Genomic DNA, 27,987 nt, shown 5'->3' on the forward strand with positions numbered 1-27,987 from the left:
ATCGTGCAGGTTCACCAGAAACTCCTTCAGCTCAGACTCCAGCGGCGCTTCAAGCAGTGACCAGCCCACCGTAGACAGACCCAGATCCAGCTTTGACCTGCAGTTGGAGCTCCGGTGGGATGTGGTCATGTCTCAAAGGTAACCCTCAAATTGCAGAAACTTGCAAAAACTCTCATGAGACTCGCTGCCCGACGACCTATCCTAACCTTTACCATTCAAGGTCAATGCCTAACCTTAACCATCTTGTGAAAGTTTCGCAATTTGCGTGTTTCCTTCTAGACACGACCGTGGGAGGTGGAGAGCTCCGCGCCCGGCAGCAGTGGCTCCTCCTCTGGCCAGGAACAGAGCTTCACCTCGCTGCTCCGCTGGTCCCACGCTGCTGGAGGGAAGGGCAACACGGGAGAACCACAACCAGGAGATAAACTTTTGCTGAGTTTGCTTCAATACAAAACCTGAAAAAATATGATAACAGCTGCCATTTCACTTTCATGATAAAGGACCAAACAAATGTCCTATACAGAGACGAGCTTACTGAGTACAATGGCAGGGCATTGATCAAGAGGAAAACAGCCAGCTACCGACATTAGGAAGGAAGAAAGAGCACTGTGTTCGACATCACTGAATTTATTACTATACTTAAGACAGGAAGTCAAGGTATCACAGAGACAATAGACTCGATTTCACAGAAGGAAGTGACTCAGCAGTCCGCATCGTTGATGCTAATGTTGCAGATGTAAGTGCTGGAGCCTTTGTTGTGGGTGTGAGATAACAAACAGTCCGGGAGAGACATTGCAAATAGGACATCTTTCAACAGCTGTCAGGGAAAAAAGGCAAGAGGTAAGAGGAAAATTGCTTTTGTAATTAGCAAGCTGGAGTTAGCGCAGCAGATAAAATAGATTTTATTATGTTGCTGTGTACAATATAACCACAACGAGTGACAGCCTGACTGACAGCAACAGCAGCCATGCTTAGCATATACAGGAAAGGACAGGAAGAAGATTAGACTGTATTTCTACAAAACAGCAGAAATTAATCACAATCTTGTGAAACTGGCATTTTTTGATATTTAGCTTCAAGCACTAGAGCTAAAATCTTTCAACAATGGGAGATAAGCTTTCCTCATTTGATGGCAAACTTTTATCAAGCCCTGAAGCCTTATGAGAGGACTCTCTACTGGATTAAAGTGACATTTCAGATGAGTTTGTTTTGGCCCAAATGGCCACGGAGCTACTCCCTTCACACTAAAGTAATATAGCCGACTTGTGGTAAATTGACTGCTTCAGCGTGGCACACTCCAGCTTTATATATAAGTGTCATTTTAAAGTTGGCCCAAGCTTGGTCCAATTTTCCCAAAAGGGTAATCAACAAGAGAAGTTGCTGGGAATTCTCTCTGGCAAAATGACAATATGTTTAAGACATAACAAACATGGGAGTGTTTTGGTGTGGAAACAGGAAGCAATGTTGTAAACTTGGACTGTGACATTTACCTGAACTCTACCTCCTCTCAAATGAAAACACGATTGTTCCTCGTTCAAAGGCAGATAACAGAACATGATAACAGATGTGTTCCACAGAAAAGAAACAGTGAGGTTTGTCCGGGAAAAGGAGCATCAAGCTTTCTGTCATTATGCTCATTCATCATTCATACATGGTTTGCTTTTCTAGATCTATTATGGGATAAGAATGATGCACTTTACCTTTTGACAGATATCACAAAACTGGTGTTTGATTGGCTGAAAAGAGCAGGTTATCTAAATCAAATGAGATAAACATAATCATTGAGGGCTTTCCAGTAAGATTTGCTTTCCCATATGTGTAACACATTCAAATGTGTGTTCTGAAATCCACCTTTCTCCAGTCATTTTCAAACTAACTCTTGTAAATGTACTGTATAATCAAATTAGTTTCAAAAATGCTAAATGTAACCTAGAATAATCTAGTCTTTAAAGCTGCATTAACTGATTTGTTGAATTATTGTGCAGTGGAAACAAGCTGTAAACACAACATTGACATTCTTCTCACCATTTAAGTTAATCTGGCAACACATTGTCACTCCCAACTCGTCAAATACCGACTCTGGTCAGTGTCTCTACGCTTCAAACCATGATGCTCTAAGTATCCCTCTAGTGTCAGTTTTGGATGTGGCAGGGACGGCGTGTCAGTTTCCGCTCATTACATACATAGTGTTTTTTCAAAATAAACTTCCAACGTAGCTTTACTTCATTTTTAGGTTTACTCATGCAACAAAACTACGTGGTTAGGTTTAGGCAACACAAATAGTTGGTAAGGCTTTGAAAAAGATTGTGGTTTGGTTTAAAATAAGTACATTTGTTACGTTAAATAAGTCGGCAGTTATGTAACAAAACTACGGTAAAATAAATCAATGTTGACTTGGCTTCACACGGGGCACCAACGGGATGTCTGGGTGAAAGTCCTGTATTTTTTTGACCATCGAACATCCCCTCATTTCCACCCTAAGCTCACTTTCTCGCTCTTTGTACTATGTCAGTTGCTCTGACCGTCTAAGAATGAAGCAGATGACTTTACATTGGGGTTAGTTGAAAGCCAAGTGCATCTCATACAGACACTAAAGGGTGCGTTGATATCAGACGTGGAGGGCAAATTACCAAGCGGTGGTATTTGACGAGTTGGGAGCGAGAATGAGTTGCATATGGTGAATTTCCAAGCAAACAGTCTTGTTTCTGGCCACCTCATAAATTTCAGTCCAATATTCACTTTCCTGTTTGCTCTGTGAGCCACTACGTTCACCAGTTAGTAGCTAACAGTGGCTGTCTGCCGTTTGGTGCTGAACAGGTTGTAGCAGTGGATTTTAAGTGCTTTTTTCACTGACAGTAGCTGCCTGCTGCGGTCGACACGCTGAGAGCAGTGAGACTGAACCAGAACATTAAAGTTAGCTATAAACTAACTGCAGAGTCAGGTGGCCTCATTGCTATGGCACATAAGTGGTCATGTGAGTCATTGTTAATATAAATTTATTGATTATAGCCACTTTAAAGCTGCATGATTTAATAGAACAAACTCTCTTTTACACAGGGTCTTTAAAGATCTGTTTGTCAGGAATGTTTCTGTGTTGCTTCATACTTGAACAACACGTGCATGCACAATTGACAACTATTTCTGCTGTTTCCCCAAAGGAAAAGGGACAGGTGTCGGTAACCTTATGATCTTTCCTGCCCCTGTTTCCTCCCTTAACGTTTCTTTGTCTGAGATTTCCTTAGACAGCCCTTCGGCCTGCTGCTGTGGCTGTCAGAGGAAACTGTAAAAGTGTGGAACATATCCACTGGATTCATGTCCAGATGCTTTGATGTTTGAAATGAGTGTAAAATATAAAGAAATATAAGGAGTGCTTATACTTCAGGCCTTTGTCAAGTTGGTAAAATAATTCCCTTCCAATGTAGGATGAAGTACTTTGATGTGAGAATTACTGGAAACCCCTCACCTCTCTTTCCACAATGAGCCTCCTAGAACAATGGTAGGCGACAATTTTACATGCATACACATGTGTTGGATGGAGGGGATGCAAGGGAGCATTTACTTCTGTGTTTCTGTCACATGCGTTCGCGTCCTTCATACTGTCCCTTCCAACCTTCCGCCCTCAGGTGGAAACCCCTCTCATCTCCAACACCACTTAACACTTTAAATCAGCAGGGGCACATTATTGATGTTTGTCCCGGTGTTTTTTCCGTGTTGGTGACCTATAATGGAAACATAATGGATGACACTTCCTTAGCGGCATCTCCCACCAGGGGAATAATCCTCAGTCGCAGGGTCATAGAGGTGTGGGAGCATTGATGGAGGCCATTTTCATCAGCAGTCAAACAGCTCATTTTATGCACTATCACCTATCATTTATGAAGGGTAATGCCTTTAAAAGGGACATCAGTGGAGGCTAATGATCTGACCGGCACTCTCCTAGAAGCAATCCTTTGATGGATGATATTTACGCTCATACCTTTATGAGGTGCTTTCATTGATGAATGGTAAGCTTATCATAGTTAAGTTGAAGGCTGAATATCATCAGGAAGTCTATTTTCACTGGTTCATTTACGATGGAGTTGCGTAGCCGACAGGGGAATATAAATACTGCATGGCAGTACTTTCCATTTGGGGTTTGGTCCCCAACTTCCCTCTGATTAACACAGCACCTTTCTGTCTGTTACCACGCAGAGCATCATCTCTCCTGTTAAATATAAATACATCTCGGACCCAACTGGGATGATGCTCTCCCCTTTGAATTCCCACTGTTGCAGAAGTCCAGATATACCGAGCCCTCAAGAAGAGCATTGAAGCAAATTTTCGTAGTGGCCAAACGGCAGTACTACAACTTACGCATCCGTCACGTGATGCCATTGTGCCCAAAAATAGTTTTTCCCATAGACTTACATTGGGAAAGAGACATCCGTAAATCAGCATAGATTTTTGAGGTAAATCAGGACCTCAGTACGAACCCTTGAATAGCCCTTATTTATATCGTTAGGTCCTAAAAGTTGTAAAATGCACCAATAGCCGAATCCAGAGTTATTTTCCTTCCTCCGTTCATTTGAATGAGACCCAGACCGAGGCTGGAAAGTGGAGTTAAAGGAAACGCTACTGCGCCTGCTCTATGGGCCCAATGGATGCGGAAGATTGCCGGATGATCCGGGTACTTTATCGCTCGGTAGTCGAGCCATTTTGGCTTCATGCGCCACTGAGCAACTCTCATAGAAATGAAAGGGAGCCCGCCTACAACGCTATATCCAATTCTCTTACTACAGCCATAAGATATAGATACTTCTTGGTTCCCCCCTCCAATCCTGTCTTCCTTTCCTCACGCACTTAATTATCTTTTAGAAATCAGAAACATGCAGGTTCCTCACACACGTATGTTCACTGTAGACACACCCTTCTCCCCCCCTCTCGTCACTGCCAGATTAAGGTCCCTACAGTACCCCGTAAACAAAAGCATAAATCACTCGCGCTTCTCCTCAACTGCCGGACTGAAATTCATGGTTCTCAGCTCCACTAAATCACAGTGGGTGAGTGCCCAAGGGAGGCTAGAAGGCTAATACACACTGTCCATGAATACCATCGGCAGCAAGGCCAGTCCTATACGTCTAAATATAGTCTATTCAGAGATGGATGGGCCCAAGCTGAGCAGCCATAGGGGAGGCCAGAACACCTATACGGCTGATAATTGCAGTCAAGTCAAGTCAAGTAAATCTTATTTATATAGCTGAATATCACAAATTTGCCTCAGGGGGCTTTACAGTGCACAGCATACATCACCGTTGATTATTAGGCTCTCGATTCCAGGTTGGATAGAAATGCAGTACGTGTGTGCAGAATAGAGCAAAGCAGCAGAGAGAGCACACTGGTGCCATGAGAGGTAGAAAGCTTCCAGTTTTGATTTACGCCATTTGCCTTCCAATCTCCTGCAGGCCTGCTTAAGAGCAAGTGTTTCTCCAGTAAACCAGGGTGTAGACGTTTTTGTCTTGTTTTTGTAGGAAGAGGTTTGGCCTGAAAATGTAAGGGGACAATCTGAGGGAGCATTGAGAAGGATGGCACCCTGCTGGTTAACACAAACACTTCAGTCCATTAGCCTTAACAATAAAAGAAATGTGTTTCCTTCCCTCCCTGGCGAAGGTCTTTACACGTTAGAAGTGGGTCGATGTAGCTGCCACTGAACTGAACAGCAGAACCTACCCCTTTGAAGGGACCTTAAAGGTGCAGTTTGTAGGATTTGGTGGCATCTAGTGGTTTTGGCAGATTGCAACCAACTGAGTACCCCTCTACGCACTCTTTCCCAGCGGTAACGTTAGCCACTGAGTGCAAAACCGTGGTACCGCCGTTCGCCTCGCTCAGAGTTCATCCATACCATAATAACCAAACAGTTCTCAATCCCAGTGCGTCAAATACCGATGCTTTGTCACGTCCGTTGGTGTTAGATGCCGACGCACAAAGCACCCTTGAGCGTAGGTATGAGAGGACCAAGCTTTCCATTAACTACAAGGTAACCCATCCGCGTCATTATTAATGCTCAGGGAAATGGGTCCAACAAACACAAGGCTTTCATCCAGGAGACTGCTGTTTGTGTCTCGTGCGTCACGTTACAATCAGCTGTTTGTTCGCGTCCCGTGTTCACAACCTTCAACATCATTTTCACAGTAGTTTTAAGCCCAACCATGTTGTTTTTTCCTAACCCATTGTGGTTTTATTGCCTGAACCTAAGCAAGTGTTTTTGCTTACTTCACAACACTAAGCACGTGTTTACTGCAACCGAAAGGAGTGACGCTGAGGGGTCTGACAAAGCCTCAGTATGTGACGAGTTGGGATGAGAACGTGTTGTAACAACACTACTTTAGGAGTAACGGAAGTGAAACGGTGGCTGGCGGTACCACGGTATTGCACTCTGCGACTCACGTTACCGCAGTTTCACAAGCGTGTTGGAGATTTACTGTTGGTAACGGAAGAACGTGAAAGTCTCCTTCCAGAGTCAGTGTTTGGTTTGTCCGTTCTAAGCTACTGTAGAAACATGGTGGAGCAACATGGCGGACTCTGTGAAGGGCTCATTCTAAGCTAACGAAAACACGATACTTAGTTTCAGGTGATTATACACTGATGAAAACATAGTTATGAATATTATTTTCCATTTTTGCTAATAGATTCCCTGAAATGTTACTGTTGTCACTGTTCCTTTATAACAGTCAGCAGCAAATGCATAATTACATCCCTATGGTTTGCAGTGTTATAGTGTTATTGTAGCGGTGTAAAGGTGTTATAGTAGTGAAGCTGTGTTGAACAGTGCAGTATTGCTTTTATATGGATTGTCACGCAATTTGATACAGAAATTTGTGAATGTTGGTGGTGACCTTTCATCTAATCGTCATCATCAGATTAAGATCTTAATTTGTCCAATGCTTGCTTTACAACCAAATACCTGCAAAATTATATCAGCCTCAACATGTCATATAAAGTCTCATAAAGTGATTAACGTGTTGACATTTCTGTTAACAGCATCCTCGTCAAATTAAACTGTAATACTGTCACACACATCTCTTTTCAGCATGATAAACCCCTCCCATACAATTTGTCAGAGACATTTATTTTGACACCGCCTTCTGGCCAAATACTGTATTACATAACTGCAACAGATCAAAAACCCATTTTACAGCCTCACAGAGCTGGGCTGCAGTTACTGTATGGTTCCTCCTACTGGTTCTTCCTTTGTTTGTGATTATGTTGCAACTGGGATGCAATCTCCCCCCGCTCAATTCATGGTGAAGCAGTAAAGCTTAATTAAAGGAGCTCCATTTTAAGCACCAGTGGACATCTGTACAGCCTTATTATTAAACGAAAAATAATGTATTCCTCAGACATAGATGACTCATGAGGGGATGAAATGTACAAAAATCTCTGTGTGCTTCCACTGGATTCACCATAATGATTTACTTTTTTATAATGTAGGTGAATATACCCACTTTAAATGTCTGGCAGTGAAAGAACCCTGTCTATGAGCCTTTCAGTGTGAAGTGGTTGTCTCAGTGTTAATCACACAGGGGGTCGTCCCTTTCACTTAGGCAGTTTGAGCCACATTTAATCTTCCCATCATAAAACACCTTTAGAAGCTAGAATCTCATCTGGGAGTCTAGCCAAAATGAAGGATGTCTTTAGGCCCTATAATGCTGCAATGGCACATCAGCAACTGCAAAGTGCAAGCAAACAGAAGAGGCTAATCCTCTGCGTTAGCAAACACTGGCGTCAAGTTTGAGCACGGCTCTACATTCGTTAAGAAGGTAGGCCAGCTACCCTGTATGCTCTGAGCCAGATTAGCTTCCCGATTCTGCAAAAACATGCCTCTGATCTCCTCGGAGCTGGTTTCTCAGTGATAAACTGTCCCTCAAACATAAATTTGTCCTGCATCAAAGCTGCTGACAACACCAGCGGGCTTACAGGGAGGCGGCATGGGATGTGTATCCAAATATAGTAGTATTTCACCCATTTGCAAGTCCAAACAAAAGATAACAAGCATCCCTGAGACCATTGTTCTTTTGGAGATTAGAGAGAATTGTGACTCAGATAAATCTGATTATGCGGGACAGAATAATGCTGAGCTGGTCAAGAGCAACAGACTGAATTTGATGAATCCATGATGAAGGAACAGTGACAGTGTCGATGGGGCTAATATTAAACAGCATTGTGGTACCTTAAACTGCTTATTAAACGAAATATTGTCAAAATAGAGTTATGTAAACATCTTTAATTAAAGAATTTATGGATATGTGGTGGAGGAGGATGTCACACGTCCTGTCATGGCATGCACATATTGGTTTACCTGACTTCATAAGCCACTTTCACAAAGCCTGTTCAAGGTGGGAATGTTCCCAACACATTCTCATCCCAACTCGTCATATACGGCTGCTTTGTCACACCCCTTGGCATCACTTTATTTTCGGCATCAAAACCATTACAGTTTCCCTTGGCGTCACTTTAGGATTAGGCAACAAAACCACTATAGTTAGATAGGGCTGACCCAAATGCTTCAAAGCTTCCACCATTGCCTTGGTAATCAACCTCCAAATCAGTATTCAAAAGCTTTGTTGTTGTTGTTTTTTTATATAAGTAATAATAAAGTATAAATCCCAAAATAGACCATGAAATAAGGACTAATCCCACAACATTATTTGTTCTGGAGCCAGGTCGGTTTGAATAGCATCTGTCATCCCCTGGTGGTTGTTCTGTGTAGTTTCTCTTGTTGACCCTGGAAACAGGAAGTGCTTCACTTCCTCTCCAGATCTTACCTGAGGCCATCACATGTTACTGCTGGACACAATCTAATGGCATCCTCTCTTCCCCAGTTTATACACGGCATCATCTGTAAGTAGCATCGTTATTAACATAAAAGTGACATACATGGATGCATCGTTGTTTGTCTGGAAATGCATTGTGTTTAGCCAGGAATGGTTGACTTTTTTCTTTGTTATGTAGAACCTTGTACCTTTTGGTCCTTTATTTAAATGTTGTGGTGAAAGATGTCATATGGCCCTTAAGCTAAGCTTTTTAAGAAACTGCGCAGTTATGCAGCATTTGTATTTCCTTGTTCTTTGTCCACAGTTTTACACTTACTCCTATTAAACTGCCAAACTCAACACATCAGTTTGTTCCTTGGAGCTTGATTAAGAGAGTGTTTAGCTGTCTGTATAGCTGAGTACACGTTCATGGGGACAACACTTAGCGAGGACGGAACATTATTCATATTCAACATTAATTATTATTAGTTATTCTCAGATGGATGTCGCTGTTTGTTGTGTGTAGAGGTGCGTGTGTGTACAGTAGTGTGGCAACGGCACTGAGATGGGGGAGATGGAGACAGACATAAAAGAACATGTCAGCCTGAATGATGGATCTTTAAGTTTGTAGTCTTCAAACTGTCTCAGGTGACATCACTTAAGGCAATTTATCAGATTTCGCACCGCCTCCTCTGTAGCCCCAAATGGCTTTATGCAACTTATTTTCCACATACAGTATGTAGTAGTACTCCCCAAGACCTGTAAACAGACTTTGATGTGTAAAATTGTCAGTAACATGTCATATTGCTTTACTCTCCAGTCTAAAATCCCTCAAAGTCCTGTTCCTGCCAGCTGCAGCAGGCAGCTGCACAATCAAGATTATCCAATTGCATCTTTCTGAAGCCTGTAACAGCCTGTAGATTACGCTGAGATTGATGTATCATAAGGCCACAGATGGCAAACCACAATTCTCCTTAATGTCTCGATGTTCACATAGTAGCTGCAGCTTTCTCTCACCACATTAGGGTAATTTCTACTTCAGTGCAGTGAAGCTTTATGTAAATCAATATAATGACAGGCCATTTCTAACAGTGACATTGAGGTCTTTGAAACATTCAAAAGAATGACCTTTAAAATCAGGTGATCCCAGAGAGTGGACCAATTATCTCCATTCATGGCTTAAAAACATCAAGAAATTTTTCATTGATCTGACGGGCTTTGTGGATTTTCCCAGTGAGACGTGATATAATGTTGATGAATTGCATGTTAAAGTAGAGTGTCAAAAATGGAGAGCTTTTGAACTTACCAACAATCAGCAATTAACGTTTTCTGTCTACTCTGCATTTTCTTTCTGCTCCGTCACGTATCAGGAGCTTTTTTTGCTTCTTTTCATTGAAAAGGTCATTCATGACTGTCAGGAATAAAAGCAAGGGCTTAATGAGTCCTTCATGATATCGCCTCGTCTTTCCAGGACATACATAGTTTGCACGGAAAATACATTTAATAATATATAGAAAAAAATGACATGAGGTATAATTAGGGTGACCATATTTTCAAACCCCCAAACCGGGACACGCGCTAATATGCACGCACCATGGGAGTTTTCATCAGGATGGCTAACGTGGCGCACCTCTGGTGCATTTGAGCACGGAGTGGGATCAGAAAGAAGGTATTATTATAGGAGGGTGCATTAGAGACTGTGACAATCATGACTTATCATATTCACTACTTTCTCCCCCTTTAATCACAGGGCTATCCCCGTCATGACGCACTGACAGTTTGGGAGTCCCGTAGAGAGTTTCCCTCAGTGGAAATGTATTGTTGTCTGGGCCTACATACATTATTTTTCAACTTGTTTTGTCTCAGGCTATTATAATTAAAATTGTGGAGCTCAGACAAAATTTTGGTCAGGATGGAGACACCTGGTGAAAGACTGACAGGAACGGACGGTTCTGAGGGACTTATAAGCGGAGAGAAATGCCTGTTGATGCGCAGAAGGAACTGTGTAGAATAATTAATCAAAACGACACGTTTCATGTGCACATAAGCACGGAGGGTTCTGAGGTTCAAAACTACACTAAATGTAAGCAGCGGATCTGTTGTGTCTGTGCGTAATTATGGCTTGACCGCGCACAACATCACTCTCTATAGAGACTGCAGCGGTGCGCTGTGCTGCCTCTCTAGATACTTATCTCATGCGCACAAATTAATTAATAATTGGGTAATGATAAACGTCTATGTAAGTATGATATTATTATTTTAATTGTGGTGAAAACTGGGACATTTGAGTGTTTTACAGATATGTGTCAGGACTCGGGACACGTCAGCTTGAAACCGGGACAGTCCTGGACAAACCGGGACGTCTGGTCACTGTAGGTATAATATGACTCTAAAGCCTTGTAAACTGTGTGAGACTATGGCTTTAATGGCGTTATATGAACCTAAATGGTCTGTCCTCCTCTACTACTAGTGACTACTATATGGGTACTCAGCAAAACGTCAAGGCCACGCCCCTTTTTGGAGGATAGAAAACCGAAGTTCCCATAGATATCAATGCAATTTGGCTTGTGTTTGGAGTGTTTGTATGCATTTATTTATCTGTTTTATACACAATAATTTGCCTATTTTGCAACCTTGCCTGAACCTGAGCGTTTGCAATACCCATAGACCATTTATAAGAAGTGGACATGGACATATCGCCCATTGCTGACGAGGATAGCTCATTCCATTCCTGCACACTCTCGTTCTGTACCCTCCAACAAACCTTCCAACAGACATTAACTGTGTGATATAGCAGTCTTTATGGGTGTAGATTGGGTCGGGTGGTGTGTTTATGAGAGCAGCGAAGCTTCCAGATCAGCTCATAAATGTGATTCATGGTGGTGTGTGATGGAGATGTCCTCAGAGTTTAAGGGCTCAAAGAGAGGGCACAGTCATGGAGGGTGGAGAGGGGCAGCGGGGGAGTGTGTTGCTGTGGTCTGTGCGAGGTTGTTAGCAGAGAGCAGTCTGGAGATCAGATGTAATGTGATTAATTTCATTGGGAGTTTTTCACCAAGACTTTAGAACCTCCCTTTAGAGATTTTCTAGCTGAAGAGAAGGACTGCTTTGGTGCACGTTAAATGCATTGGTTTTGCATTTGATAATCAGTGGTCACAAGCACTTTGTCTCTCAGCTAATTTGTTAACTCTTTTGATGTGATGTCTCTTTTACTACCAAGTCAGTAGCACGCAAAGACTAAATAAGGCTGAGACAGATTTACTTGTGCATGTGGCAGAAAAAAAGCTGAATTTGACATTTTATTTCTAAGAATTCCGAGCTCTTGATAATTATTAACAACAATTGGATGTTTATTCCCTGCTCTTATCTCAAAGAAGCACCACTCTACCTTTTTGATACTTATATTGTTACCAATAAAATATCACAGGAAGCCAAATAAGGCAGCGCTGATTCAGCTAGAAGCTCCTCTCCCTCATATTCACAGATTAGAATATAACAAATGAAAACAAAATAAAAGTATGACTCTGGAAACATATTTAATACTTGATTAGAAAATCAAAGGCATGACCTAAATACAGTAGAATGGACCCTCGGAGTGTTTTATCTCACCCTAAATCAACTAGGGGCAGTGGTGGCCTAAAGGTAAGAGAAGCAAGCTTGTGACCGGAAGGATAAATCTGGGTGGGGAAAGTGAAAAGCAGCGCTTGCCCCTTCCTCATTACCACCACTGAGGTGCCCATGAGCAAGGCACTTAACCCCAACCGCTCCAGTGGAGCTGCTCAGTGGGCAGCAGATCAGACTGTGGTTGTACTGGGCAGCTTCCAGGTGTGAATGTGCAATTGTGGGGATGTGATTAGGGCATTCCTGAAACAGAGAGCATTGCTCTCAGTGAACCTCCCCCTGAATAAATAAAGGTAAAAAAAAAGAAGTAAATTATGAACTTGTTCTGTCATCCATGTGTCGAAGGAAAGTCCCGAGAACGCACCACACCCCACACTTTCAATTAAATTGCCAACGTTTATTTGCATTTGTGTGTCTCTAGTCTCTTCAAACTTTTGTCCCTAAAAAAAACACACTACAGCTAAAACCTACAATCATTTCCCAGCAGAGATCTACTGAGGCGCTCCTGTGGCTGTTTGCTAAAATTGGCTCAATTTTATTTGAGTGGCGAGTCACTTGCTACCTGTGCGTAGCCACTCCAACAAAGAAACTCTTTTTTTTTGGCTCAAACTGCTTTGCTTCTTTGCTCGCCAAACAAATTCTCTACAATTCAGAGCCTCGTGTCTCTTCTCCCGCTCCCCTCTCACCGACGGCTCTCGCAGGAGGAAAGGGTAGCATTGATTGCATCCTGTCATTTTCTACAAGTCACCACCAGTCACCACTAATAGCTGCACTAAGCACTGCAACCATGCCGCTGACGGCTGGAATCAGAGATGCTGAGAAGGGAGGGCACTTAAAGAGGCTGAAGGGTAAAGGTACAATGTGGATTAATGAGAATGTGTTTAATAGACCTACTCGGCAAGCTTTCCTCTCTCTACACACACTTGAACTGTTCTTAGATGATTGACTGGAAAATAATACATTCAAATTGTTGCGATAAGAGAAAAGTACATTTTGACTTTTCTCTTTATCAGTTGAAGGTGTGGCTGAAGGAGAAAACCAAAAGACGCCGGCTATTAACCTGACTCAGAAAATACTGTGTTGGACTGAGAAAAGATTATTTTCAAAGTGATGTCACTATTGTGCTTATGATACATTATCTTGTCGTCTGGTCCAAATCCCCCATGAATACTGTACTATATATCCCATACCATACACTGAGATGTTATTGCCTCATAAAGTGCTCATAAATCTTAGGTTTGTGACAGGTTTTGGCGAGCTGACAAAAGGCACTGCTCATTAGTAAACAAGACATTTTTTTTACAAGGAGAGTTTATACTGTTCGACTGACCCAGATAAGAATTCTGTGAATGTCTAAAAAGGAGGAATCTCAGCGCTGACACATCTCTCCACCTAGAATAGGAGCAGGGCTTTGGATCAATTTAATTCCCTGCTGTTGCCCTTGAAAAATAAACCTAGGACAAAATGTCAAGTAAAGTTTATTTACCCAGTATCATAGCTATATCGTATGTCTCAATGGACTTTGGTTCCGAGTTAAAACAGTCTGCACTGAAACAGACAAAATAATTACAGTAATAAACAAAGTCATGTTTCTCACAACATGTCCGTTGATTGTGAATGCATTCTTCTGTGTGTGTTTTGGTGATTCACCTCCTTGTTCGGGAAAACCCAGAAAAACTACTGAATGTGCTCACCCTTTAGGAGTTTTTGAGCAAGTTAGTATTGTGCATGTATTTCACCTTCATGATAGCGAGGCCAATGAGTAACCCATATCAAATGTTGACTTTGAAATGGGTAAAGAGATTCTGTTCCTATATGTATCAGTTGACCTACCGTACCTCTGAGGCTGTATAGTAATAATAATATAGTTGTTAGCCACAGCTACCTGTGTGTATCTGAATAAAACACAGCGTTTTAAACCTAAAGTATATTTTAATTAGGTCTGTCAATTGATTAAAATATTTAATTGTGATTAATCACACAGTTGTCCATAGTTAATCCTGATTAATCACAATTTTTTTTATATTTTCAAAATGTACCTTAAATGGAGATTTGTAAAGCATTTAATACTCTTATCAACATCAGAGTGGTCAAATATGCTTGCTTTATGCAAATGTATGTATATATTTAATTAATTAACAACACAAAACAATGACAAATATTGTCCAGAAACCCTCACAGGTACTGCATTTAGAATTAAAAAATATGCTCTAATCATAACATGGCAAACTGCAGCCCAACAGGCAACAACAACTGTCAGTGTGTCAGTGTGCTGACTTGACTATGACTTGCCCCAAACTGCATGTGATTATCATAAAGTGTGCATGTCTGTAAAGGGGAGACTCGTGGGTACCCATAGAACACATTTTCATTCACAAATCTTGAGGTCGGAGGTCAAGGGACCCCTTTGAAAATGGCTATGACAGTTTTTCCTCCCAAAAATGTAGCGCAAGTTTGAAGCCTTATTTAGCTTTCTTCATGACATGCTAGTATGACATGGTTGGTACCGATGTATTCCTTAGGTTTTCTAGTTCAATATGATGCCAGGATCTTTACTCTAGCTTTAAAACTGACACGTTATTATTACGTTAACTTTGACAGCCTATATTTGTTCCAACAACATACAACATGGAGGCTTCAGTTCAGTTACCACTAATGCTGCAAGTTGCATTTTAAAAGGAAAACTTGCTGCAGTTGACACATACAACATGTTGTAACTGAGATTCTTATAGAACTTTTAGAGTCAAGTGCTAGCACAGCTTAGATTCTTTAAATCTCATTGAGGCTGGGCTTTAGTGGGGCTTTGGGGGGGGTTTGATAGCTGAAGTCTTAAACAGAAATTACATACAGTACATGGGATTTATGAGTGTTACTTAAGTACCAGCATCTTCAAGACCCTGATGCAATGGAAGATCATGTAATGCAGTAGTCTTAAACAAGTTTCTGTCATTTAAAAACCACTACTTCTGTTTGGTGTTATTTTATATTATAAAAATAATTTATGCACTGAGCTCCATAATTCATGTTCTTTTCTATTGATGGTAATAATTAGAAAATTGGCCAGTGTTTCCAATCACTAAAACATTAGCTTTTGGAGCCACAAGTGATTCATCTAACAGAAGTGACATCCAGGAAAGGTCGCATAAATCATTCTTTGTTTTGACATTGCATCTTTGACATTTTCCGGCGCTGTGGGAAAAAAAAAAGTTTCTATGAGCGTGACAATTTTTCAGTCTCTTTAAAAAGAAGTATGTTATCCTTCAAATACACCTATCGCCAGACTCAGAGAAGTATTTCTTCCTGTATAAAAATCTACCTGAATCACCATGGCAACGGGTCCAGAGTGTGACTCAAACAGAAACTGAACTCTCTTGAGCTCAGACTTACTGTCAAACTTTATTTACCAGATGCTGAACAAGTTCAGCGGTTTACCAGAGATTCTGCAAATCATGTTAAAGCAGCAGATAAAAGTCAGTGTTATGGATAATCTGGTCCCCACTGCAATTAAGTACAGGATAAAACTCGACATGCCGTGTAAATAAGCCGCAACACTGCTGTCATGCAGGGAAGAGGAAGACCTGCGACTTTGACATCATGTTTTTTTCTGTAATATGAGACATGGGACATTTATTTTTGTGTATTGCATGTGTGTGTCGGTGTGTGCAATTATAGAGAAAATAAGAATTTCCATGAGAGAAAACCTTGATTTAAACTCAATATGAGATTTATTTTCAATATATGTGTAATTGGATGCTTGCCTATATAGACTAATGTAGCATTTTTCTGTTGACGTGCTGAGCACTGACTTGACCCTTGTGCTTCACTTTAACAAGTTACTCTGATGTCCTTAGAGGACAAAATATCTGTCAAAAATGCCATAAAATTATATATTAATATTATGTTTCACTTTCATAGAGTTAGATCTTTTAACCAACTTCAGTTCTGATCGTCACTACCATATATTCTTTAATTTTCAGAATTTTAAAATGAAAAAAAAAAAAAATGAAGGCATTTTGCCCACAGAAAAAAACGCTTAAGGGCTTTTATTTTGAAACGGAAGCAGAAAGTGTTGAGTTACATGTGACATATTCTACGGATATAGACATTGAAACTGTAGTAATGTTGCTTGTATGATTTCAATATAATGTCAAAAGATAATTTTCACTGTCTGTTGCTGATGTGAACCGCGCAGCACGCAGAAAAATTTAGGCGACACCTCAAATCTCTAGAAGAGACACAGCTGACACACAGCTGAGCCGCGCTGCTCACGCGGGCAGTGTGGCTGCTCTAACCTGTTGACATGGACGCTGAAATAAAAAAAACAACAGCTGACATTCCCAGTGTGACCCGGTCCTAAGGCCCTGTCTTAGTCATCCAGTGTTAAGTTATCTATTTGTAGTTTGTCAGCCAGTAATTCTGCCAGTCATAAGCTGTTTTTCTCAGCAGACATTTAGACTCGTCATAGTAGGAAATGCACAGGTGTCACTAAGAACATTAACGATGGCCCCGTTGTATTCAAGTGTCCCAGTAAGTCATGACAGTGTGACAGTGAGCCAGCATGAACAATACCAGTACCCTGAATCTGAATAGAATTCAGCCCTCTTTATTATTCACTTCTGTGCTTTTCCTACTATCAAACACACACCTACATGTCAAAATGATTCTAACTATTCCTGACGCTGCTGTTCCCTCACCGTCCAGCAGTAGTCCTCAGTGTCTCCTGCTTTCAGTCATTACCTGACTCCCACACCCACCTGCAGTGCACACCTGTTTACCAATCCACTTATCAGCCTCTCAGCATTGAAATATTGGCCATTTTCCATCAGTTCTTTGCCAGATTGTTTCAACACTTCCTTCGCCCTCTAGCCTTCCTGTTTTGCCTGTCTGCCTTGCCGTTGACGAAACCTGTTTTGAATTACTGACACATTACAACTTGTTTTAATTTAACCTGCTTGTCTCTGAGTCATGCAATTGAGTCCATTACCTGCAAAAAACACAGAAAACCAGAGGGGCATGTAGTATTCCAACACAGGAGCACTGATTCATAGGTTATAGGTCAGGGTCCATACAAAAAGCACATAGAATGACGAGAACAGGACGTCAACAGCTCAGTTTTGTCACAGGGCGTCCTATATCCCGCAGTGGACATTACTGCATGGGACAAAATATCTAAAACTATCCAGAGAAGAATATAAGCAAAGATAAGATAATATAAACATTTCCACAGCAACACTTGCAGGATTTGAGTAATAGGAGGTGTGAATCAGTCATTAGATGACTAATACGGGAGTGAAAGCGTTGTGGCTGTTAATACAATAGCCTCGAGAGAGAACTACAGACGGCTGGATCAACAGCTACAGGAAACTGTAATGTGTTATATTAAGAGTCAGGTATAATGAAATGATTGTATCACACATGAAGGGCACTCAGAGGGTGCTGACTACACACCGTCAGCGGAAGTTTTGAGGAAAGTAAAACAAGCCAGACTGTTGATTCAAGAGTTAATACTTTATTGCTATGGCCACATCAACCTTGACAATAGTGTGATGCAATGTGCTCATAAAAACATAAAAACCTGCAGTCAGGGCAAAGGACAATACCAGAATACAGTATTCAGAATTTAATATGTGTATAGACACTGTAGCAGGCAGGAGACACAGGAGAGTGTCAGGTAGAAGACATCAACAGATGTCAGCCACTTCTAGGTGTATCAGTTTGTCTGCTTGGCTTCATGCTGATGATGTTGTTAAGATTCACTGTTAATATCGGGACCAATGGTCAACATGACGGACTGCTGTTTTGTTGTGTTGTTCCAAATATGCATACTGTATGTGGGCAATGTATCCTCATGCAATGGTTCGTATGATATCTTACAAAACGTTATTCCTCATTGTTCTTGCATTCCCCTATGAATGTCCAGCACCGCGTGTCAATTTCTGCTCGTTACATGCATAGTACAGTATTTTCAAAATAAACTTCCGTCTTCACAGGAAACAGCTTGGTTAGGTTTAGGCAACAAAGCTACTTATTAGGTCTAGGAAAAGAAGGTTTTGGTAAAAATAACCAGAAGTGGCATTAATCCACTCCGACCTCCCGCTGGACCTCCTCCCTACTCAGAGTTTGTCGCTCTTTATACTACCTGGTTCACGATTACACGGATTAGACTACATACGATTTGATTTCATGGGATATATCAACACGTTCTCATCCTAACTCATCACACAGTAAACACATGCTGCAGTAAACACATGCTTAATATTGTGAATCAAACAAAAACACTTGCTTAGGTTTAGGCAACAAAACAACATGGTTGGGCATAAAACTACTACGTTTGTACAGTGAAAATGTGACTTCACGTTGTCAACACGGGACACGAACAAACAGCTGATTGTAAAGTGAAAGTGAAACTTAACACATGGGACATGAACAGTTCTCTGAGTGTTAACTGTTGCTGTGGATAGGTTTACATTGTAGTTAATGAAAAGCTTGGTGCATCTCATACCAGCGCTAAAAGGTGCCTTGTGTGGCGGTATCAAACGCCAACAGCCGTGACAAAACGTTGGTATTTGACGCCCTGGGAATGAGAACGGTGTGAATATATGCGAATTTCAGTGCATTACTTTTCATTGACATAGGTATGAACAGTGTATAACATGAACAGCCTGATGTGGGTCATAACTACCAAAGCTGCGGCAGGAAAAAGTAGTCACGACATTATGCATAAAACATGCATATATGTGCATATGTAATGTAATAACACAGAAGAGTTGATGTTATAACACTGACAGTAATAAATCATGAGAGTCATTTTAATTCCTTTTTTTTCACATTTCAGCAAAATGCAAGAAAACGGGTGAAGGGTTTGAGAACACTGCTATGGCGTCTAACTGCATCTGTTCTGCCAAAACAAGGTACGTGAAGCAAGAACACTTGAAGATGTTAATGTTTTACTAAGAAGTAGATTGACGTAACTCTTGTGGCTGTGTAAATAATGACTGTGGTCTCCAAGAATAGAGTATCTGACTCTGTGTCCTGACTCCAACTCACGGTGGACAGTTCTGAAATCCCTGCAGCAGAACCAGAGATATTGACGTTTTTTATTCCACATATTTTTCTTCCTTGTCAAGAACCTGGCACCTACATTACTCACAATGCAACTAGACGGCCGACGGTTTTGGTCAGAGATTCAGGTGTGCTTTGCTAGTAGCGGCTAATGTAGCCTCGAGCCATCAGTTGTTTTGCCAGATGGCCATCTGCGTTTTTTTTCCGGCGTCCTCTGCATAGTGGCCTCATTGAATTGAATGGGGATGCTGTATTTTTGCATGCAGTGCTGTTGTTTATCTGAATATGGACAGCAAGCAACCCATTTGGAGAGAGGAAAAGATAAATATACATGGTAACGTTCTGTAAATCACATCCAGAGCTTTCTAATTGGGCTGTATGTGTAGAATTTCTGCATCTTGGTGCTTTCAAATTTGCATGTGTTGTACATACTCAGCAGTTTTTGCAGTAACGCTCACCAGGGTTCCCTACAACCTGCGGGACACACTTAATTCTTGTTAATGATGTCCCTGTAAATAACCACAGCCGAGTACGATCCAAGAAAAGTTCCAGTATTTTGTGATGGGAACAGATTAGAATAGGAACCAAAGTAAAAAGGTTTACACAGAAGAAGGACACAAAGTAAACAAATCAACCCTTGAATTAGTCCTTGAGTCACGACATCGATGCTCATTTTTGCAGTTGAACGCTGCTCAGATTACTCCTGTCGTATAAATATCTGAGATCTCTTTGGCCGGCACTGCTCTGCTTCCTGTCTCCCAGTGCTCAATTAAATAAATGACTACCAGTTACTAAGTCTCTGTCACACACTGGACAAGCAGCTCTCTAATTAACACTCATACTGTAAGTGTCCAAATCAGAGCCATTGAAAATCAATGCTTATTATGACTGGAGAATGTCATTTTAAAGGACGACGCTAGCATCACTTCACAATTAAAAAAATAAAAAACAATTTTAAATTGCTTTTCCCAAATTGTGACTCTGTTTCCTAATAATCCGAAATATATGTTGTATTCCCCCTCGGCTCGTCAGGTTGGTAAAGCAGTGTAAACACAGAATCCCTGGCAACCTCAGTGACGTCTAGACAGTTTCAAAATAAACTACACTGGTCATGTTCCCTGCAATGAAGGAATATGTCACTTAATGCAATAACATGGCTCTTTTATGTGTTTTTAATACATTTTAGACAATGATGCGGTTCTGTGGGAGGCATAAGGGATTGCTAATGTTAGTAGGATAAATTCAGAGCTAATTTCAGTCTCTTCCTTGTATTTACTGATGATAATAAGATAAGAAATGGTGATCTGTTTATGGATGTTAAAGCTGCATTTAGCAAGATTTTCATGCAAAAATACAGCCTTCCCATCACCTGGTACATTGTGCATTCTACCTATTTTGAATATATGATCTAAGCAAAATACAATAAATGAAAAGCAGATTGGTATAAAGGTGAGTGTCAAGTGTGAAGTGTGAAACAAATGATGTTTTGACCACAGACTGTATATAAGAAGTAGACGTAGTCACCGTGACGTCATCCTTTGGTTTGTGGACTGCCGGTTAGAAGCCTTGAGTTCGGCATTTTAGCCGTCACCGACTTGGGTTTTTGCAACCAGAGGTGACACGAGAGGGTGGAGCTAAGCACAACCGAACGCTGAATAAGACATTTTTAGGCGACCAAAATGTTACAATTAACTTTCATGAACTGAAAAAACACTGAGAAAGGGTTAAAGTTTTAAGATGGAAACACGGACAACTCCCAGACCAAACAACGTTGTGGTAGCAACCTGTCAACCACAAGGTAGCCCCGCCCTAAAGCATAATCTGCTTTATGGTCTATTTGACTCTCAATTGGACCATAATTACCTAAATGAACATCATGCTGTATTGAAGAAGACTTAAAACTAGCGATTGAGACCATAAACTCATGTTTACAATGTTTACTGAGGTAATAAATCAAGTTAGAAGTAGGCTCATTTCCTCATAGACTTCTATACAATCAGACTTCTTTTTGCAACCAGAGGAGTCGCCCCCTGCTGGCTGTTAGAAAGAATGCAGGTTTAAGCCACTTCATTATTGGCTTCACTTTTCAGACCCGGAAGTTGCCCACTGGTTTTGACAAGTGTGTGTTATGGACATTTATCTCACGATGACATGATTGCTTCCGATAAACTGACTAATGAATTTACAATGAGACACAACAAAGTCCTGAACTTAGTGAGAGTGTCTGTCTGGAACATAATAGATTAAAGCCTTTTCCCCTGGAGCTATTGCCATGGAGTTTGAGCAAAATCAAATAGTCATAATGACCTCATGGGAAAAAATATACAAGACAGTTGAATTCAGTAAAATGAAACAGCGCTGCAACACATCAAAGGCAGTCATACAAGTCTCTACTTGTTGCAGCTCTTACTCTTTCATGAATAGGCTTTCACTCTCCGTCTGTGTTTCTGTCACTTTCTCACACACTCTCTCTCACACACACACACTCATAAAACATAACACTTCCTCTCCCATTGTTCAGGTTCCAGCACATACCCTCCAGAGAGATAAGCCTTCCTAGTAATTCCTCTTCATGATTCTGTAATCATTAACGTAGGGACAAGTCTGAAGGAGGATATTTATGCGCAGAAGCACCAGAAGGAATCAGAGACTTCTTGAGAAGAGCTGAGGAGAAGCACCAATCCTTCTGAGGTTAGTTCCACTCAAATATAAGACTTAACAAACATGCTGCTTTTTGACTTAAAAACTTAAATTGGACTTGACTAAAAATGATTTGTGCGCATCTCTGCTTTTTAGTTCATGAAAGTATACTTTGTATACTTTAACTTATAGTACGTAGCCAATGATTTATGTTTTACATAAAGAGACTTGCTCCTTTTGCTATTTGACTTGATGATTTGTGATGAGATTTTAAAAAATAATAAAATGTGTTGCCTCTACGGTGAACAGATAATCCAAAAACTTGATGAATTGAAGTAAATTCATATAAAAAAATCCTTTTACAAACTCTTACACACGTTAATAGGCTGCTCTATCAAAAAGAAAGTACAACTAAAAGCCAAGTAGTCTTTTCTGTAGGCCTATAGGGCAAGAATACTTAATCATACTTACTTACTTACTAAGTATATCTTGATCAAAAGATTAAGTAAGTAGGCCTATAAGCCAAGTATACTTTGACTTTTCTGTATACTTGTCAGTATAAGCCAAGTATACTTAAGTATACTTTTGTTAAGTATATCTCTGATAAGTACATAAAAAGTTAACTGAAAGTACTAATAGCACACTTGAATAAACTTCATTTTAGTAAGGGTAAATCAGTCTGCTGAGATCAAGGTTTCAACCTGCCTGCTAGTGTGTATACAGTATATTTAGATCTGTTTTAATTTGATTGTTCTTCATGTTACAGTGAAATGCAAAAGAGGTGACAATGGGTTACACAGCATTGTATACACTTCTCTGGCTTCTATCTGCATTCGCTCTTACAACACAAGGTATGTGAAACAATTTTAAACTAGTTTAAAATAATGACTTCAAAATTATCAAGGGGAAAAATCTCTGGCTTTTTCCTTTAAAGGTTTAAAGGAAGGTCAGGGTGTAATGTTGTAAAGGTGTAACAGTGTGATTGTGATCTGTATCTTTACCTACAGAGTTGCTGAAACTAAGTGTGACTCCCAGGATCACTGCAGAGTGCGGCCAACAGGTTATCCTAAACTGCGACGTGTCGTCATCTCGAGATGGACTATCAGTGAAATACATGATGTGGTCCCAAAACCACACTACTTTCTGTTCTGTGGACAGTGAAGGAAAACTCAAACGCCACTCACACACACAAAGTGACTTCCATTGTAGGTACAAACACGGCCAGTTGTCCCTCGTCTTTAAAACAGTGCAGCCACGGGAGAGCGGAGACTCGAAGCGCTACATGTGCAAACTACAATCCAACATGGGAGTTGCACATGCGTACACAAGGGTGGAGTTACAAGGTCAGTGTCCACAGCTATTCTTATTTAGACAAACAGTGATATGTCTCAACACCATTTGTAAAACTGCTGTCATGAATGTACAAAATACAACAAGACTGGTCTGCTACTCTTTAGCTACTTCCTCAGTTGCAGTGGTGGCATGAACTTAACTATTCAGATTCTTTACTTAAAGGTGCTCTGTGGTGTTTTCTAGTAAACAAACAAAAGTATTTCCATTCAGAGTTACTCACCAAAGTGCATTGTGTGTATCCTTGAGATCTAACAAACGTGCTGGATGCATTTCCTTTGGCATAAAACATTTGAAAAGCTGATTTCTTAGGTATTTTTAAAAGTCCAGTGTGTAGGATCTGCCGGTATCTAGCGGTGAGGTGAGGAGCTTGCAACCAACTCAAGCACCAAGCACATTGGAGTTGTTGTAAGAGATCACTTGGAGGTCATTTGGAGCAGAGCCAGTGCGTAGAGTGTCTGTGTACGTGGGAAGTGAGTGGTGAAGCAAGAGAGAGAGAGAGCAGCGGTGGCGACGTGAGTGAGTAACGTTAGCGGCCCAAGCAGCAAGACTTTGGTTTGTGCGTTCTGGGCTACCTTTAAGTAAAAGTAGTAGTAGTAGGTATTGTGTAAAAATACTTAATTACAAGTAAAACAAATTCATATATATATTACATTTGACATAATAACAGAATTATTAACAGAAAAATATCTTTAAATGTCAAAAAGCTCTAAGACTGGCGCAGTGATATATTTTTTACATACGTATAGTTTAGTATTGGACTACTGTTGTGAATTGAATTGAGTGTTTTAGGTAAATTACAACTTTAGGCTTTATCGTTGGTTAACAGGTAACTTATTAATGTTTTATACGTTGTCAGGTTGTAGAATATTTCTCTGCCTGGTTTTAATCCTCCACCAGCATCAGAAAGGCCAAAAAACAACTGCAGAGCATCTGAACCAGAATTAATTGTTGCACAAATAATTAATTAATTATTTACAACTGCAATTAACGACATATTAGAAAATGAAAAATCCATAAACCCCTTTTTTTTAAAATGAGGTACTCACTTTGGTGGATTATTGCTGAGGAACCGTTTATTAATGACTCAATACAATTTTTAACTGCAGACCTGGTGGCTCAGTTCTGCATAAATTCTTAATAAATCGATTTTTGTCTGCAGAAAGTAAATGGTTGTACCAGCCAATTAGAGGATTTTTCCTGATTCATTAAATAGCTCAATAGCTATAAAGACAAATGCAGTTATGCTGATGGAAGATGAACACCAGCAGAATTGATTTTTTTTACTTGGTAATCCAAAAGTTGTCCTTTTTAATGTGTTATGGCAAATCTATAAAGCATTAATGAATGATTTCTTAGCTGACAGATCTTTGGAAATTGTGTTTTAATGTAGCTGCTGGTTGAGCTAATGTGAACTACTTTAAATAATGTTGGGCAGTGTAATCTATCAGAATAAGCATCATATTTTAAAAAACTCATTATGCACTTTGTGTGTAAAATCTTAATATGCAATAGTTGCTATAACTCCCAAATAAATGCAGAGGATTAAAAAGTACATATTTTTATTCTAAAATGCAGTGCATGTAAAGGAATGTAGAATTGCAATTGCACAATGTTTGAGTAAATGTACTTTCCACCACTGCTCGCTTGTGATTGGTCGGGATTTGATGATATAAATCATTGAGGTATGGTGGGTGTTTGATGGTTTAACATGCTAAATGAGAACATTAAGTGTCCCTGATGTTGTTTGTTAATTTCAAAACTCTTCTTCTGGTCTTCCCCTCAGAGTGTTGTGGCATCGTTAAGGGCATTTTGACCAGTGGCGGTCCCATCTGCAGATTTAAAAACGTCTACCCGGACGGAGACGTGCACTGGTTCCACGGCTCCAACAATCTCTCCGACGGGTCTTTGACGCACCACACCACTAAACAGGTGGCCGAAGGGGGTTGGCTGACGATCGAAAGTTACCTGGAGGCGGAAAGTTCGCACGTGCCCTACAACTGTTCCTTGAAGAGCACCGCATCTGGTAGATACATCGCAAGCACTTTGGTTCAGAACCCAGAATCCCAGGTCAAGCCAAGAGGCAGACTACAGGAACAGCAAAAAATTGTTGATAACGGCGCTGGATCACACGGACCTATGTGGACATTTTTTTATATTTCAATCTCACTTGTTGTCGCACTGAAATAATGGATTTGGCGGCGTAAATCCACATAATGGAGTGTGATAAGCTATCAGGGTGAAGCGATGATTAACATTGATTAGGAACAATGAGGTACTGAGATTTACGTATCTATTTAGTGAATCATCTTGCATGGTCCAAAGGTTTATTATTCTTCCTTTTAGCTCTTGACTGAAGTGAACAAGGAAATTACAGACTGCTGAGAGGCCGATAATGATTAGACTCTATAAAACACCTTAATTGTTTTGTTTCGATAGAGAGCAGAGCAGGGTATTGGTTTCATTACACTCAAACACACACACACACACACAGGAGTATTTTGGCTACTGCTTCATATTAGCTTTTAGATATAAACCTTATAGCCCCAGATAATTCTGAGAGAGTGAGATGAAAATGTGTGTTGACAGGTGTGTCCACTATGTGTCCACAGGATGGTTTGTCTATGTGTGACTACTGTGTGAATGCACGCTTTCTGCAAGAGCACTATCAAGAAAAAAAAAATCTGTCCATCTTTGAACAGAAAGCAGACCTCAAAAGAGCTGTGAATTCCCCTCAGACACACAGAAGCCTTTATGTGCGAAATATCAAATAGCTGCTGGACACAAGAACTCTCAGTCATGCAACAACTCAGTCTGTGGTTTGTGGATGGATGCTGCCCTCTGGTGTGATCAGTCCATTCTTGTGAACACGATATTTCAGGAACACCTGGAGGGAATTTCTTCAAATTTGGCACAAACATCCACTTGGATTCAAGGATGAACTGAGTAGTTTTTGGTGGGCAAAAGTCGAGGTCACTGTCTGTCCCATTCTCGTGATATCTCAGGAACGGCTTGAGTGAATTTCTTCAAATTTGGCTCAAACGTCTTGAATTCAAGGATGACCTGATTTGATTTTGGTTGTCCAAGGTCACTGTGACCTCCAATAACTCAAGAATTCATATCTAAATTATGACAATTTTACACAAATGTCTAACAGGATAAAATGAAGAAGTGATGACATTTTGGACAGATGTGGATGTAAACTGCAACTTGACTGGCTGGAGGAGGCGTACAACAGCGAGGCGGTAATTCTAGTTTTAAAAATCAACAGTTTTCAAAGGAACAATTTTTTTTTATAGTCAATGCACCGTGTTGAGCGCCATTTTCTTTTGAACTATATGACCACGGCAAACAGCTCAATGTCTGCTCCCTTCTCATTTTATTTCTACGATTGGGACACTGATTCTGGAAAGAAATGCTCTGAGCACCACACCTGAAATTCCATACTCAATCTACATCAAGTTTTATTGGGGTGGTTGCAGAAATCTCAGAGATGAATATCTCAAACCGGGGCAAACTAGACCAAAACTATCTTTATAGCTACACACCAAAGAGCTAAGTGAGGAAATGTGTTTTTTTGAGATTTGGGTGAACCAACCCTTTAAGATGGATATATAAAAAAGGGTCTGGAGTATATATGTGAACATGCAGTGAAAGATAATATCTAGCTTGTCAGAGTTGCAACAGGGTATATTTTGTTTCTTTTCATTTTTGACCAGCAGTCAGTCAGAGTCCTGGGTGCAGCAGACGAGTAAGAAGACAGATACAGATCATTTCTCCTGTTTCTCATCTTCAACTACTCGCTCTGTCTTTGCAGGTATAGCTCAAACTGAGCTCCAAGGCTAAAACTCTGCCTTTTAACGCCTCAGTGCACCGTCTTCAGACAGGACTTGTGAGAGCCTTTTTTGAGTCAGAATAACTCTCGGCTAATGGCGTCACTAAATCGGTGCCAAGCAGGAGGAGCAGGTTGAACTTTTAGCGAGACGTTGCTGCGGCTGAGAGTCCAACGGGTGAATGACTACGACCTCACCTTGACTACTCCATCAGTGCACATGGATACACACATATATATATACACATATACACACCAACCATTTGTTTGTGTTTGTAGAATATCTATCTTTCAAGAGTGTAATTTTGAGAAATATTACTTTTGACTAATGACGAAATGGGATACGCTGTACTTACACTTACCAAATATTGCACTACAAAATTAAAGCAGCTTATATAAATGGTCACAACACTAAATAATGCTTTCACAGTGATGATGGCTGAATTATTTAATATGTCTGTATTTTTAAATGACCTCTTGAATTCAAACTCAGAACAATCACAATGATGAGCTTTAAAGGGAACTGTTTGATAAGCTATTACGTTATGACACTAATGGGAACGCTTTATTACTTTTTGTTTGTATATTGTGATTTTTTAAAAGAATTTAGCTGACATTAACGTTTACAAAAAAATACTAATATGCTGTAAAAAGCTTTCAGAATAGATCATTTAAAGGGAAATAAAGAGCATATATGAA

At 40.4% G+C, this 27,987-nt stretch overlaps 1 protein-coding gene across 2 annotated transcripts; it reads left to right on the forward strand.

The window, feature by feature from the left end:
• Nucleotides 1–707: 707 nt before the first annotated feature.
• Nucleotides 708–27,987, forward strand: LOC119485786. Of its 2 annotated transcripts, none has more exons than XM_037765548.1 (6): nucleotides 708–837; nucleotides 19,240–19,315; nucleotides 22,063–22,157; nucleotides 22,873–22,957; nucleotides 23,114–23,449; nucleotides 25,243–27,987. In XM_037765548.1, exons 4-6 carry the CDS (start codon nucleotides 22,894–22,896, stop codon nucleotides 25,644–25,646), a joined length of 804 nt encoding a protein of 267 aa, XP_037621476.1. In that variant the 5' UTR covers nucleotides 708–837; nucleotides 19,240–19,315; nucleotides 22,063–22,157; nucleotides 22,873–22,893; the 3' UTR covers nucleotides 25,647–27,987. The 2 variants fall into 2 exon arrangements, with proteins under 2 accessions (XP_037621476.1, XP_037621480.1); XM_037765552.1 differs by lacking the exon at nucleotides 708–837 and adding an exon at nucleotides 8,691–8,874.

The sequence above is a fragment of the Sebastes umbrosus genome, chromosome 3 (assembly GCF_015220745.1).
Source record: "Sebastes umbrosus isolate fSebUmb1 chromosome 3, fSebUmb1.pri, whole genome shotgun sequence".
NCBI classification, from domain to species: Eukaryota; Metazoa; Chordata; class Actinopteri; order Perciformes; family Sebastidae; genus Sebastes; species Sebastes umbrosus.